This window comes from Ochlerotatus camptorhynchus, unplaced genomic scaffold, assembly GCF_037179485.1.
Source record: "Ochlerotatus camptorhynchus isolate MF236.1 unplaced genomic scaffold, CSIRO-AGI_Acam_v1.1 ptg000529l, whole genome shotgun sequence".
Taxonomy (NCBI): Eukaryota; Metazoa; Arthropoda; class Insecta; order Diptera; family Culicidae; genus Ochlerotatus; species Ochlerotatus camptorhynchus.
In genome coordinates, this window is record NW_027041013.1 from 93,281 (window position 1) to 110,052 (window position 16,772).

Sequence of the window (16,772 nt, forward strand, 5' to 3'; positions counted from 1 at the left end):
TGTTTAGGATCATGTTTTAGGTTTAAATTCTTTTTACCTCACCTTTTTCCGGGCCACATATAACTTATTCAGAAGGCAAGTAGAAGTTCTAGTGGTTCATCGATACCTTAATAATAGCACATAATAGGTTAAGAATCTTCCTGTCATACTATTTCATATTCTCACCTCTAGATTAAGAATCAATAATTTGCAACTAATATTTAGCACTCAAGTTCACTAGGTTTAGTTCACTAGGTTTAGTTCACTAGGTTTAAGCAGTAGATTTAGTGTATATAATAAGTATATATATAAGTAGTTTTAATTTTCGCAATTGGCAGGGCAATTTCACTTTTGTTTTGTCTTCTTTCCATAGTTTGATTTGTTTACATCCTGACCACTTTTTCCTCTCACCACGTGACAATCCCTCGTATAGCGATGGGTGTGGTTGCACTCACTCGTCAGTGGCGTAGATCAGCGGTGGGAGTACACACATCTGGAGCGGGCGTAACCAACAGCAGATCTTCCTCTCGAAGGTTTTGAGGTAGATACCTTGATGATTCCTGAAAATCTGATTTTGGCGGATCCATCTTTCAACATCCCAAATAAAATTGATGTTTTGACTGGTATGGATGTATACAGGAAGATCTTGGAGAACAACCGGGTTCCTCTGCTAAATGGTAGCCCTGTTATGCAACAAACGTTTTTTGGTTGGGTGATTGGTGGAAACGTGGAAGTCAAGAAGCCACTAGTTTCTGCTTTGGTCACAAACGAGGATCTGGATGAATTGCTGAAGCGTTTCTGGGAAGTGGAAGATTGTGGTACTGAATCGAAGTGTACGACTGAAGAAGATCAAGCAGAACAACATTTCATCGAGACTCACCGTCGTCAGGAGGATGGTCGATACGTGGTGGAATTACCCTTCAAGCAAGGCTGTCCTAATCTTGGTGATTCGAAGCAGATGGCATTGAAACGACTTCAAGCCCTAGACAGGAGACTAAGCAAAAATTGGCTGCTGGCTGGAGATTACGAGGACTTCATTAATGAATACATCAGTCTAGGGCATATGGTGGAGGTTGGTCCTTTGGAAACTTACGTATCTGAACCTGGACACGATTACTTCCTTCCTCACCATGCAGTCGAGAAGCCGGACAGTAGCACGACAAAATGCCGCGTTGTTTTTGACGGATCAGCGTTATCTAGCAACGGAAAATCACTGAACGATAACCTGCTCGTTGGACCGGTGATACAATCCAAACTAAATGAAATATCGATGAAGTTCCGAGTTCCGAAGATTGCGTTTACGGCAGACGTTGGTAAAATGTATCGACAGGTATTAACTGCAGATAAGCATCAACAATTTCAACTTGTTCTGTGGACACCCAAGGAAATAAGAAATCCAATCGTGTATCGACTTACAACGGTGACTTACGGACTAGCGAGTGCACCATTCCAAGCGGTTCGAGCAGTGAAGCAACTTTGTATCGACGAAGCAGCACGTTTTCCTTGGGCGGCGAAGGTTGTAGCTGAAGATTCGTACATTGATGACGTTTTAACAGGAGCAGAAACACTCGATCAAGCGATCCAGCTGAAAGATGAGATCATCGGACTTTTTGGAAGCGGCAAATTCGAGCTTCACAAGTGGTGCTCGAACAGCAGTGAATTTCTGAAAACTCTCCCTCAGGACAGCATTGAGAAGAAATTGCTGGTTGGTGAGAAACAATCGGTTAAGGCTCTTGGAATTGTTTGGAAACCTGACGAAGATGTTTTCATGTTTAACGTTGATTCCATCATCGTCGGCAAATCGGAGACTACGAAGCGGGATATATTATCGAGCATCTCAAAGTTCTTCGATCCAATTGGCTTGGCTGGGCCAGTAATCATCGTGGTGAAACTCATCATGCAAGGCTTGTGGAAGAAGGAGAAAAATTGGGATGAGGATGCTGACAAAGAAGACATCGAAAAATGGGCAGATTTCAAGTCGCAGTTGGAGTGTCTACGAGAGGTCAAGGTGAGGCGTTGCATTCTGCCATTTGCATCGGTCTCCATCCAAATCCATGGTTTTTGTGATGCATCAAACTACGCCTACGGTGCGTGCATCTATCTGAGGTCCACTAAAGAAAACGGTCAGGTCAATGTATCGCTAGTATGCTCAAAGTCACGTGTGGCCCCTATCAAGAAATCCACAAACCCAAAAAAATCGCAGCCTGATCTTACAATACCCAGGCTGGAATTATGTGGTGCTCTGCTCTTAGCTCAATTAGTCACTGCTACCATTAAATCATTAAACATTTCTACGGATCAAACTGTACTCTGGTGCGATTCTACAATCGCTCTTGCTTGGATCAATCGACGTCCAGAACAACTCAAGCTATTTGTGGCAAATCGTGTCACAAAGATCCAGGCATTGACATCGACTATGGAGTGGCGTCACGTAGGCACCAACGACAACCCAGCGGACATCATATCGAGAGGATTGATGCCAAAGGATCTCCAAAATTCATCTTTGTGGTGGAATGGTCCCGAGTTCCTGTCAAGTACTGAAGCTGTGTGGCTACAGGAGTTCCAAGATCCTGAAGAAATCTCTGAAATTCGAGTAGCTGTCAACCTTAGTGTCGAGCAACCCATTGAATCATTCCCTGTATTCGTGAACATCAGCTCTTATCGACGAATGGTTCGTGTTATGGTATGGATACAGAGATTCATCAGTATCCTGAAGAAGCAGCCTGAAGTTCCGAGAACAGAGGAGATAAGTAATGCGGAGAAGACAGCCGCCTTACAACAGTTGGTGAAGTTAGTGCAGGGGGAGGCCTACCCCGAGCTGATCCACCAGTTGCAGCAAGGAAAGGTGATCGACTCAAAGCACAAACTGATCAACCTTTCACCATTTATCGACAAGCATGGAGTTTTACGTGTCGGCGGTAGACTGCGGAACAAAAACTGTAATTTCGACATGAAGCATCAGTGCATACTACCTCCGTACCACAAATTTACGGAAGCCGTCATTCGTGAGTATCATCGTGAAAACCTACATTCCGGCAACCAGCTAACTCTGTCGATGATTCGGGACACATTCTGGATTGAGCGTGGTAAGACTTCTGTAAAACGATTCGTCTGTCTACGATGCTTTCGTCACAAGCCGAAACAACTGCAACAGTACATGGGCGACCTACCATTGGACCGGGTAGAGTTAGTCTACCCTTTCTACAACACAGGGGTGGATTTTTGTGGACCGGTGTACCTGAAGCCAACAATTCGATCAACGACCCGTGCGAAGTCCTATATTTGCGTATTTGTGTGCCAAGCAACAAAGGCAATTCATCTGGAGTTAGTAGGATCCCTGACTTCAGTTGCTTTCATCGCTGCGCTACAAAGGTTTGTGTCCCGACGAGGAAAGTGTGCCAAGCTAATGTCCGACAATGCGACTAATTTTGTTGGAGCAAACAACAACCTAAAGGAACTGCACGAACTCTTCAACTCGCAGCCCTTCCAGCGGAAACTACAAGAATTTGTCGAAGAAAAGACCATTAAGTGGATCTACATTCCTCCTCGTGCGCCATCGTTTGGAGGTTTGTGGGAAGCTGGAGTCAGATCGCTGAAGTACCATCTAAGTCGAACCCTTGGTGAAGCGATACTGACTTACGAGGAAATGACCACAGTGTTGACGAGAATAGAGGCAACATTAAATTCCAGACCACTTTGTTCATTATCGGACGACCCTACCGATTATAACGCCCTGACGCCTGGTCATTTCTTAATCTTCCGACCACTCAACGCTATTGCTGAACCTGACTTGACTGATGAAAACATGCACACCCTGTCCCGATGGAATCGAATCACACAATATGTTCAGCATTTTTGGAGCAGATGGAACGTGGATTACATCAATCAACTCCAACAACGATCGAAATGGCACACCAAGGTTCCAGTGAGAGCAGGACAGCTAGTGATAGTACGAGAAGACAACGTTCCTCCTCAACAATGGTTACTGGGGCGAATTGAGCAACTTTTTCCTGGTAACGATAACATCGTTAGAGTCGTGACAGTGAGAACAGCCCGAGGTGTCTACAAGCGGTCGGTTTCACGACTTAGTATGCTGCCGATAAAGGACAACCAACCGCAAGAATCAAGCAACTTGAATCAATAACAGTGAAGGCGAAGTCCCGAGAAGTTTCGATAAGTCCACAGTACCGATGGTAATAAGGTGTTGAAAGCTCCCTTTCAACGGGGGGAGAATGTACGAGACGCAATCAACTAGTCCCGAGCGAGTCGACCTATTTCCAGCGTAGCAACATCCATTGACGACCACTGATGAAGAACATCGAATATGACTAATCAAAATTAGACGAGTTACGCGGAATAAAGATGAGTATACGATTAGACAGAGAAAAGGCTAGTAATTTCCCACTAACCCAACCTATATAAGCTAGGGAAATTAACATTCTGGAGCTTCTTGCTTATAAAAACTCGCTCAAATATAGTTGGTAAAGAAAACTACAGTAAACGTTAAACTAATTGTCCCGAGTAAAAAAGTGTTCCGAGAATAAACGGTGTTGAATGTTTCGATAAAAATTAAGTGTTTCGATTTGCGCGAGAGAAAACCAAATCTCCCTTCATCTATCCGGGAACCAGTTACCTATAGAAAAAATACAGTCCACTTATCATCGTTCCCAACACTTGTAAAACGAAGTTTTTTGACAATGGTAGCTATCTCAAATATTTGCTTAAATTCACCTACTTTCTGCTTGTCTTAACCGACTACTATTCATTACAGAACTTTGGCACATCTCAGCAAAATTTCTGGAAAATTTCATCCAACGCATGTCAAGGTGGTTAGGCTCTGTGGATCTCATTCGCCGGTTTGCTTACATCCTAATTTGTTTGCATTAGAAATGAATCATTCAACAACCATCGGAACCGTGATGATTCAAGAAAAAATAGGGGAAATGGCCTCAATGTTGGCCTATGGATCTAAGATTGGGCCCACCGCTAAAAATCTGCTATTTATCAATTGTATCTAGATGAACGCGTCATTGGGACGGTACTAATGAATATTTTTGGTCGCTATTGAAAATTTAGTCGATTGCTTAATTTAGGCATGGGCCCAAATTAGGGGTATTTAGGCCGACATTACATCCTTTTCCCCTATTATAGATTTCTGAATCAATAAATCCAAACTAAACTAAATCGAAATGACGTCTGAGATAAATCTGTACAGAAAATTAGACTTTTTTTACGAAAATTATGCATGGTAATTTTGATAAAAAAAAAATCGAAAAGGTGTTTAATTCTGAAATATTTCAATAGACTGTTGAATTAAATTCAACTGGACGTTTACAAAGTTATAATTCTCGCCCAGATACAAATGTATAAATACGATCAAAAATATAATTTTCCTTTGTTCCCTTTGTAAATTTCAACCTCAATCCAATCAATAAAACAGCTGAAAGTTTTAGCAGTAAGGCCGATTCTGGTAGCTACTTCAATACATCGGATGTATCTCAGATGCAGTGATAACAATAGTATAAGGTCAGGGCCCATGCATTAGTTATGTCACGCTACATCGAGGAAAATTTTACCCCCCCCCCCTCCCTTATCGTCACGTTTTTCCTGTACCTAATGCATTGCTTGTCACAAAATCTCAAACCCCCTCCCCCCCTCCTTAGAGCGTGTCATAATATATGCATCAACCCTTAGCTGTAGGTTCAATTTGATCGTTGTTACTAGTTTTGGTTTATACAATAGCTTTAAGTTATATAAATACACCTATTAATTAAGTTTAAGACTCAAACTGTCATTTATTAATTGAATTAGTTTTCGTTTTAACATTAAATTTTATCGTTTGTTACCATTTTAGTTTCCTCTTTCCTCCTGGATTTTCCGCTCTCTAATTTTACCTCAAATATGTAGACTTACTACTGCCCGATTCCTTGTTAAAGTATAGTTGTTCTGTTTAATAATAATATGTATTTTAGCTGTAAGTTTTAACTCACGGGAAACTAGGTCAAATGGATCCTTTCCTAGTGCATGAATCGTAGTAATAACCTCAATGTTGTGAAGTCCTTTGTAGATTAATATAAGTAGGTAAGTAAGTGGGTATTTAAATTTTACTTAATATTTACATTTAGTTTGTTCCTGATCTTTCAGTTGATAATGTAGATTTAATTTAGACTACCAACAAATTAATCACTTTAATTTTCAGCAAGTGCATTAACCATGCGACGGTCTTCTCACACATTTATTCTTGTCGATGACAGTCCAATCTAACGTTTCCATTTCTACCTATTATTTTATGACAGTTGTGCTGTGGCCCTATCGATCATTTTTCAAACGCTCCCGATGGGGACTGCCACAGTAGACCGCAACAACCGTCTTTACTGGAAATCGTACTGATGACCTTTCCTTTTGGCCGGCAACTCCGGGGCATCTTAGGGTCGACGATAATTACAACATCTCCATTAACGACCGGCTTAACAGACTGGACCCATTTGGATCGACGAGTGATTTCAGGAAGAAAATCAGTTACCCACCGCTTCCAGAACAGGTTGGCCAGAATCTGATAGGTGCACCAATTCTGCTTCACGGCGAGACGACAGTCGTCACTCTTGACCAGTGGTTTCGATCCGTTGGATGAACCGAGTAGGAAATGGTTCGGGGTGAGAGCCGGAGCAGAACCGTCGTCTGTCGGCACGTGCGTGAGTTTCCAGGAGTTTACCACGTTCTCTATTTTGGTTAGAGTGTTTCGCAGCACTTCATCGGACGGTTTTTTAGTTATGCAGACGGCCATCAGGTGCTCGTATTAGCCGCTCCCAACTTCCACCCATATGTGATGCCAGCGGAGGATTAAACACCCACTCGATCTCAGAACTAGCGAACTCATTCATGATCTCATCGTAGTTGATCACTTTTTCAAGCATCTTCATTTCACGATCCGCTCCGACAAAGTTGGTTCCTTGGTTGCTGTAGAACTTATGAGGTCTGCCACGCCGAGCGACGAAATTCCTGATTGCCATAATGCATGAGATAGTGGTCAATGCAGTTATGCCACATATACATATTTATCTATAAACATACAGATTTTTTTCAATATTTTGATACAGATATCTGTATATACAGATTACAGATTTTTGAAAAAAAAAAAATACAGATTTTTCAAATAAGGAGAATATATTATTTTTTATATTTATTTATACTGATAAATAATCATTTTTTCCTTTTGAGCAACTTCAATCTTTGATCATCAAAACAAAACGTATTGTAGGCGCTTACCCAGAAATTTCCTACGTTGTGTTGTTTGTGTGTTGTGTTTCCCTCTGAGCGGTAGTAGCACAGGTAAGGTGAGGAGAAGTTCCTTCTTTTCAGGTTCCAGAGGACATCAATCGACGCACGGGCACCAGAAAGCGGGTGATTCCAGTGGCAGGTGAGTGAATCACTTAGGCAGGATACCTCTTTTACAATACACTTTATTATTCTTAGAAAAAGGCTTCTCAAGAAATAGGTTTATTTTTCGATCTGAACTACTACACTTTTAACACGGGAATGACACGGGAATGACGGCGAGTATGCGAAGGTTAAAAACTCGATTCTTTCCTTTCGGGTCTATTCGTGCCTGTGTTGCCAATCGTTGGCGGCGAAAATCAGCGGTGGGATCGTCACGTCGTTCTTCTTCGGGAATCGGTTCTGGATGCGGCAGCAGACAAATTTTGGTGATTGGTCTCTTGATGATGCCCTTCGCAGTTCGTAGGCTAACAACTCGAATTAACTTATCGCTTCCAGGGTGCACCTCCGTAATGCGGGCAAGCGGCCAACGGGGCGTCGGCAACATTTCGTCGATTAAGATGACCATTCGTCCGGGTTGAATCTCGTCGTTTCGTGCAGCAAGCTTGGTGTCCTTCATTAACTCCTGCAGGTACTCTGATCGCCAGTGACTCCAAAATTTCTGGATGTGTTGCTGGAGCTTTTGGAGGTGATCGAGGGTGCCCACCGATGTGTGCTGGAGGTCTGGGTCGGGCAGGGCCTGAAGAGACGTTCCGATGAGGAAGTGTGCCGGCGTCAGTGCAGCAAGATCGTTTGGATCGTCGGACATCGGGAGCAATGGACGAGAATTCATTACTGCTTCGATTTGATGTAAAATAGTGTAGTAAGCTTCGAACGAGAGACGTGTACTACCTAATTGGCGAAATAAATGCCGCTTGGCAGTCTTGACCGCTGCTTCCCATAGGCCACCAAAGTGTGGTGCCTTAGGAGGAGTCAAGTGCCACATTATCCCTTGCTCGGAGCAGGCTGAAGCGATTATGCTCTGCTCGTTGTTGCTCCTAAATCTGGCGAATAGCTCGACCAGTTCGCGCTTTGCTCCTTCGAAATTTTTCCCATTATCGGAATATAGGTGGGTTGGGACTCCCCGCCTTGAGGTGAACCGTCGCAAAGCCGCTAGAAATCCTTGGGTAGAAAGGTCCCCAACCAATTCCAAATGAACGGCCTTTGTTACAAAGCATACAAATACGCACAGGTAAGCTTTTGCGGGCGCGGCGCGCTTGTGAATAGGCTTGATGTACAACGGACCAGCGTAATCCACGCCTGTGTTGGAGAACGGACGACTTGGAACGATCCTTGAAGCAGGTAGCTGACCGATTTGCTGCTGTTCGGGTATCGGATGGTGCCGGGAGCAACGGAAGCAATTGGCTGGGTTTTAGTCTTTGATCGAGCTTTAGTAGCGAAACGCAGGCAGTATCCCATGGTGTGGAGCAAGCGATTGTATGACGACCACCGAAGGAACCATGGGTTAATGCTGGGTGTCGTTTGGACGGACACAACGACGGTTTTTGCTTCCAGATCTACTTCAGCAACGGTAGACGTATTTGAAATCGGCCAGGACTGCTGCGGGTCGGCCAACCAGGATGGACCATGCTTCCACGCCTCGTTCTTCACAAATTCCTCAACTGACATCCCACGTGAGACGAGATCTGCAGGGTTCTCTGAGCCAGATATGTGATTCCACCTGCCACCATGAGTGTAATGTTGGATTTCCGATACCCTGTTCGCCACGAATGTCTTCCACGAGCTAGGAGGTGCGCGAAGCCAGTATATGCAGACTGAAGAATCTGACCAGAAATACGATGCTGACACGTGGACGTTGATGGACTCTTTGATGCGGTGATATAGATGCGCTGCCAAGACGCAAGCACAAAGCTCAAGTCGGGCGATGGTCAGTCTTTTTAGCGGCGCCACCTTACTTTTCGAAGCCAACAGACGAATCTTCACCACTCCCAGGGCGTTTTCACAGCGGACGTACGTGCAGGCTCCATATGCAGCTGTTGAAGCATCGGCGAAAGTATGTAGCTCTACTCTAGCCTCCGGTAAGAATGCATAACGGTCAATTCGGTAAGTAGCGATCTTCGGTAACTCACGCCGGAAGTTCTCCCATTTTAGTTGAATGGCATGCGGTACAGGATCATCCCAGTCGCACGATAGAGACCACAATTCTTGCATCAGGATCTTCGCTGTGACAACGACAGGTGCAATTTGGCCGAGTGGGTCGAAGAGCCTAGCGATGTCGGAGAGGATGGACCGCTTCGTGGGTGGATCGTCACGTTGCTGTATTTGGGAATCAAACCGCAGTTGATCGGGCTCTGGCTCCCAGCGAATTCCTAGCGCCTTTATAGACTCGTTTGGGCTGAACTGCAAACTCGATTGAGTCCCAATCTGATCGTTTTCGAGTCCTTGTAGAACTTCTAGGCGGTTCGACGTCCACTTTCTCAACATGAAGCCACCTTTTTCAAGCAATTCCGAAAGCTCCCTCCGAAGCTGAACAGCTTCTTCAATAGAATTTGCTCCTCCGATGTAGTCGTCCACATAAAAGTTTTTGGGTACTGATGGACCAGCTAATGGATATGCATCACCTTCATCCGTCGCAATCTGCTGGAGAGTACGCGTCGCGAGAAAGGAGGATGGGGCTAGTCCATATGTCACGGTTAGCAACATGTAAGTTTGAACAGGAACATCTTTGGAGAACCGAAAAAATATGTATTGCAGAGGACAGTCATCTGGGTGCAGCAGTACCTGCCTGTACATTTTCGCTGCATCGCCGACGAGAGCCACGGGGTACGTCAAAAACCGAAGGATAATAGCGAGAAGGTCATCTTGAACCACCGGACCCACGCAGAGAGCTTCATTGAGGGAGAAGCCGGTAGAAGTACGAGCCGAACCATCGAACACGACTCTCACTTTGGTGGTCGTACTTTCCTCCTTTATCACGGGGTGGTGGGGTAGATAGTAAGTGTGGGAGTAATTCCCGTCGTCCGTTTCGACCAGACGCATGTGGCCGAGGGAGAGGTACTCCTTCATGAAGTTGTGGTATTCCTCCTTCAATTTCTGATCCCGATCGAGACGCCGCTCCAGTTGATCGAAACGTCGAAGAGCACTGGTCCTGGATTCCCCTAGCATGGCATCAAAATCAGACTTCCGCGGCAGACGAACGATGTATCGGCCTGTCGTATCTCGAGACGTGGTGGACTGATAGTAATCTTCACAATAGCGTTCTTCGATCGAATAGTTGTTGCTGACGGTCAGTTCCTCGGTCTTCCAGAATCTTTCGATACTCTCTTCGAGTGTCAGCATGGAAACAGCGACGATGGTAGGATTGGAAGATTGCTGTTGAGCTGGGTGAATCATGCTTGCTGATCCCGTGACAACCCAGCCAAATACACTGTCCACCAGCATAGGAAGGTTTTCAGCCAACTGAAGACGAGCAGTGCTTGGGAAGAAGGAGTGAAAATGCTTAGCGCCCAGAACCATGTCAATCTGTTGACTCTTGTTGAACATGGGATCGGCCAGCGCTAAATTTTGAGGAATCTGCCAGTCATTGACGGAAATGTCCTGTGCGGGAAGATCTGATGTCACTGTGTCCATTAGTAGGAACTCAACGCCACATTCGAAGGCATCGTTCCTCGACTTGATCCGAGCGAAGATTGATTCTCGCACCCTCTTCGAAAGATTACCAGCCCCTTGGATGATCACGTTCACAGAACTTCTCTTCAAATGCAACCTGCGTGCCAAGCGATCAGTAATCAAATTCGGCTGAGAAGCGCTGTCGAGCAAAGCGCGAGCAATGTTATCTTGACCGTACGCATCAACGACCTTCACCAACACCGTCAAAAGGAAAACGTCTTCTCGAGGCTGCGGAGCAGAAGCACTGACGACGACCCTGGAAATACTTTCAGCTGCTGCAACAGAGGATTGGGAGGCTGGCTTGGGTACAGAAGAACCGCTAGACTGAATAGCTTGTGTTGGCATAGAAGTACGAACGGAGGATGACTCGCTTGCTGACCTTGAACTCCCGCCAGAATGCAGCATGGTGTGGTGACGCTTGTTGCAGTGCCTGCAGTTGTAGTTCGAAGGACAATTTCGAGCAATGTGGTCACCCTTCAGGCAGTTGTGGCATAAACGTTTGTTGGAAACGAGTTGCTGTCGTTCGGACTGGGAAAGTTGGTTGAATTTCGCACATTTCATCAACGGATGTTCCTGGTTGCAAGCCGGACATTTGATACCAGAACTAGAAGTGGAAGCGCAAGACGAGAGGCGAAAATGCGATGGCTTCCTGGAAGCATGCGTGGACTCATTCGGAGTGGATGCAAGCTGATGATGGTTCACCAAGATGGATTCCAAAACTCGCATACGACGCTGAAGAAACTCGATCAGACAGTTGTAGTTTGGCTCGTTGGTGGTTGACGCGTGATCTTCCCATGCCTTGAGCGTATCGTTGGGAAGCTTTGTACACAGGAGATGTTCCAAGATGCTGCTCCAGGAATCCGTTGGTTCACCTAGTTGACACAAAATTTTCGTATGACGCTGGAATTCGTCCACCAGTGTATGTAATGACGCAGCAGTTTCCTTCTTCGCCGATTGAACCTCAAAAAGAGCCTGCAGATGTCGCTTTTTTAATAGGTAGTCGTTGGCGTACCTGTCAACCAATGTCTGCCATGCCAAATTGTAGTTTGCAGAACTGATCGAGATAGATTCTATCAGCTGCGCTGCTTCACCTTTCAAAGCTGCCCTCAGATAGTGGAATTTCTGAATCGCAGGAACCTCGGCGTTAGAGTGGATCAAAGCCAAGAATGTGTCGTGGAACCCTAGCCACTGCATATAGTCCCCGTCGAATTCAGGAAGCGAAATTGTAGGAAGCTTCAACCCAGAGAGAGTGGAACTGTGCGAAGAAGTTTCAGGGATGCGAGCTTGCTGAGTGACAACAGGAAGTCTGGAGATCAAATCGGCTTTTATTCTAAAGAGCCGCGGCTCAAAATCGGCACGGATACCAGCATTACTTTGCCTACCTTCTTCGCTGTCTTCGCTGTCTTCTAGCTGCCCCTGCACCTCCTCCAACGTGGCCCACATGTTGTTCAGGTACTCAAGGCGAATGGGCACCTGCATCCGATCGCGTTGCTCGTCGAAGAAGTTCACGAACGCCTCTGCCCGACCCAGCGCGGTGATCATCGTTGCCCTCCGGGAAAGCAGAGTCGCCTTATCTAGCTGCAGCGGCATCTTGGACTGGGTAACACGGCACTCGATGCTCCGTAGACGAAAAAGGTCTGTTAAACAAAAAAGACCACGATAGACCCGGACGAAAATAGATAGTCACTTGGAATGGTACTCACCAGTTCCAAGGCAAGTATGTGCCTTGAATTTCAAGAAAGCTGCAAACTGGAACGGATGGCTTGGATACAATGACGGAACGGCGTCACTTGGATAACAGCTTCGATTCTTCCACAATGGCGCTAGATGGCCGAAACCGTGATGGCGGTAGTAGAAAAACCGTACGGAATGACCCTCCATTGAAATGGCGGGAGCAAGATGGCAGCGCCCAGTGGATCGTCCCACGTGCTTCGGTCGTATGCTTTGACCGCGACGGTGTCGAAGATCCTGGTCACGGCACCAAATTTATGTAGGCGCTTACCCAGAAATTTCCTACGTTGTGTTGTTTGTGTGTTGTGTTTCCCTCTGAGCGGTAGTAGCACAGGTAAGGTGAGGAGAAGTTCCTTCTTTTCAGGTTCCAGAGGACATCAATCGACGCACGGGCACCAGAAAGCGGGTGATTCCAGTGGCAGGTGAGTGAATCACTTAGGCAGGATACCTCTTTTACAATACACTTTATTATTCTTAGAAAAAGGCTTCTCAAGAAATAGGTTTATTTTTCGATCTGAACTACTACACTTTTAACACGGGAATGACACGGGAATGACGGCGAGTATGCGAAGGTTAAAAACTCGATTCTTTCCTTTCGGGTCTATTCGTGCCTGTGTTGCCAATCGTTGGCGGCGAAAATCTACACAGATGATCATAACTGTCCTAATTGGGGTGTGAAACATGGATAGAACGAAATCGCATGCAAGTGACGTTCAAACAATGCTACATTTTGATCAGTGCTTCAACACGTATTTTTCACTAAATGGGGCCTGAATTAAACCCTCATTTTTTGACCCACGCCTGATCAATATTTGTCAAAAGAGCATATTTCCGTTCAATGATTACACTAGTTTACAGCATTTTTGAACTCGGTAAGGTGATGATCATTTCCAATGCAAAATCCTACGCTGAATTCAATGCCCTGGTCAGAAAAAAAATAAGTAGAGCCATTTTTGAGATATACAAAAATTTTGATTTTTTGAATTTTGGACAAAAGTACGATTACTAAAATGTCAATATCTTTGGAACTAGGGCACCAATTTTAAATCTTTTTTATGAAAATGAAGCTAAATAAATGTGCTATCGTTCACTAGAATATTATTTCTTTATTAAAAATTTAATTTTTGAGTCATTTAAAAATTTACAGCATTTTTTTTTATTTTTCCTGCAAATTTTTCCATAAAAATCTTGTTTTAATCAACATTTTTAATGGGATAAAAAGATTCAAAAAATCATTCCATAATTTATTCTTAAAGTCCATTCAAAACAGGAGAAAATGAGCCTTTAATGGATGAAATCGGTTGGAAATTGTCGAAGTTATGAGCATTTTTGTAAAACACTTAAAAATGTTGCTGAAATACAACAGCTTTAGAGTTCCTTTTCTAGGTGTCGTTGTAAGCATCCAAATCGCATGTAAAGTTTTCATGGGAGATTCTTTTCTCTACATATCAATTTGATTAAGGCATATCAGGATTTAAAACCGAGTTGATACAAAAGAAATTTATTTAGGTTTTATTAAAAATGATTGAGAATCGAATGACTTTGTCTTCGATGTTTTGAACTTGTTTCTCGAATCAGAAACCAACAATAGTCACCCATCATTGCTTCATCCCAAAACCCTTGGTAACGACGTTCCATCATCTTCTGTTGATGAAAACGTTCGCCGTGCTCATCACTCTCGTCAACAAATACACCTTCCTTTATCTTTGCGTCAGATAAATTTGGAAATACTGATTTCAAGTACTGGAATGCCGGCCCTTCTTTTTGCAACGCTTTGACGAAATTTTTGAATAGCCCAAGTTTTATATGTAGTGGTCGAAGTATTATGCGTTCTTTTACCACAAGAGGATCATTTTTAACGTTGTCTTTACCAATTGTGAAATTATCCCGTTTTGGCCAATCTTTTCGGACGTAGTGTTCCTTACGAGCTCGACTGTCCCATTTACACAAAAAACACATATATTTTGTGTATCCCTGTTGCAATCCAGTCAACATGGCAACCACTTTAAGATCGGAACAAATTTTCCAATTGTGTTGATTGTTATTTATCAAATTGAGCAATAGAGCCATTGATTCATACGTTTCCTTCATATTTACGGCATGAGCTAATGGAATAGAAGGTTTCTCATTCCCTTGATGCAGTAAAACGGCTTTCAAGCTCAACTTGCTGCTATCGATGAATAAACGCCATTCAGCTGGATCATATGGCTCACCAAACTCTTCAAACAAGCCGTTTATGTCATGGAAAAAACATGCCTTGTCCTTTGTAGAATAATATTTGTCAAATTTCTTGTGACGATTCCTGTGACAAGAAATTTTGACCTCCTTGCTCAGCATGTTGTGTTCTTTCAAGCGTGATGCCAGCAATTCGGATTTCACCTTCGATAAGTCGAGATCTCGCACCAAATCATTAAATTCGGATTGTGTAAACAGTTTTGGGTTTCTTTCCAATTCCACCTCGAAGTCTTCCTCGCATTCCTCCTTGAATTCCTCCTCACTTTTTGAAACGGTCGATTCAACAGAGGGCGCTCGTTTCCGCTTTGGATAAACAGGATACGGGACCGAACTTGAATGTGGAACAGGTTTTGTCATAGAAGCCACTTGTGGATACTCAACTGTTTTGTGACGTCCTTGTTGCTTAACTTTTGTCAAGCAGAAATAACAATCCGTTGCATGACAAAACGGTCGACGCCATATGGTGGGCATGTCAAAGGACAAATAGTGACTGACAGATAACAAATAAGTGAGTTAGTAAGTAAGACATTAACACTTATCAAAAATAGATGAAGTAAGATAATGTCGATCAGGAAAGAACAAAGCACTACCATGCTGTACATAAATGGTTTATATGAAAGTTATTCAAAAAATCAATTTACCTTGCGCCTGACATCCACCTAGCCAAGCACGTTTTGCACGAACTACATAATACTTTTGGAATCCACGGTTCGTCAAAGTCTCCAGGATCAATTTTAAAATAAAGCCTGTATGCAGTTTGCAACGAAGCAGTGAAATTGACCGATTTTGTAAATATATAGTTGCCACATGCGTAGCAAAACTTTTGAGGATCATTTTTACACTTGAATTCACGTTTTGTCGTATACATCGTTAAGCAATGTTAAAGAAAGAAAGCTGTCAAATTGAGTTGGTTGCGTTAGGTTCTCGCCGAGCGGTCTCACAAACACTAGCGTAAATTATATTGTTGAAAATATCCCATTTAATTTTGCGTGACAGCTGGTAGTGTTAGTGAAATGCACCGTATGCGTACACGTCCGCAGAAAGGCTTACTGGAAGTGGTGCATGAACCTAGGAGCGGGACAACGGCCAATCTTGGAACATTCAATTTCCATGATTTTACAAAAAAAATTTCATAACTTCGACAATTTCCAACCAATTTCATCCATTAAAGGCTCATTTTCTCCAGTTTTTAATGGACTTTAAGAATAAATTATGGAATGATTTTTTGAATCTTTTTATCCCATTAAAAATGTTGATTAAAACAAGATTTTTATGGAAAATTCGCAGGAAAAATTAAAAAAAATGCTGTACATTTTTAAATGACTTCAAAATCAAGACATAATATTCTAGTGAAATATAGATAGAAAATTTATTTAACTTCATTTTCATAAAAAAAGATTTAAAATTGGTGCACTAGTTCCAAAGATATTGACATTTTAGTAATCGTACTTTTGTCCAAAATTCAAAAAATCAAAATTTTTGTGTATCTCAAAAATAGCTCTACTTTAATTTTTTCTGACCACGGCATTGAATTCAGCGTAGGATTTTGCATTAGAAACGTTGGTCAACCACTAAAGTTCACACTTTTTATGTTGTTTTGTAAACTAGTGTTATCATTTGAATCTTTAAAATCAGCATTTGTTATGGCATCCTAATTATGCCTGCTCGGGTAATAATGTGCTCCAAAATTTCTTAAATTTTGGGTGATGGAAGATTAAATGTTCAGTAGGTTAGGTTAGATTAGGTTAGATTATCTTTATTAGCGAGACTTGCAGCCAGAGGCTGGTTCATCTCTTCTAAATGTTCAGTAAATCCATTCAGCAAAATATTTCTGAACGATGGCCTGCATTTAAGTTTACTGTACACGATTCAACAATTCGCTT

The 16,772-nt window shown here is 43.3% G+C and overlaps 1 protein-coding gene across 1 annotated transcript; it reads right to left on the reverse strand.

The window, feature by feature from the left end:
- Positions 1–7,504: 7,504 nt before the first annotated feature.
- LOC135713002 (uncharacterized) lies at positions 7,505–12,513 on the reverse strand. The gene is made up of 2 exons (XM_065236088.1): positions 8,532–12,513; positions 7,505–8,406 (listed from the first exon to the last, which is right to left on the reverse strand). The coding sequence occupies exons 1-2, from the start codon at positions 12,511–12,513 to the stop codon at positions 7,505–7,507; spliced, it is 4,884 nt and encodes a 1,627-aa protein (XP_065092160.1).
- Positions 12,514–16,772: the final 4,259 nt, after the last annotated feature.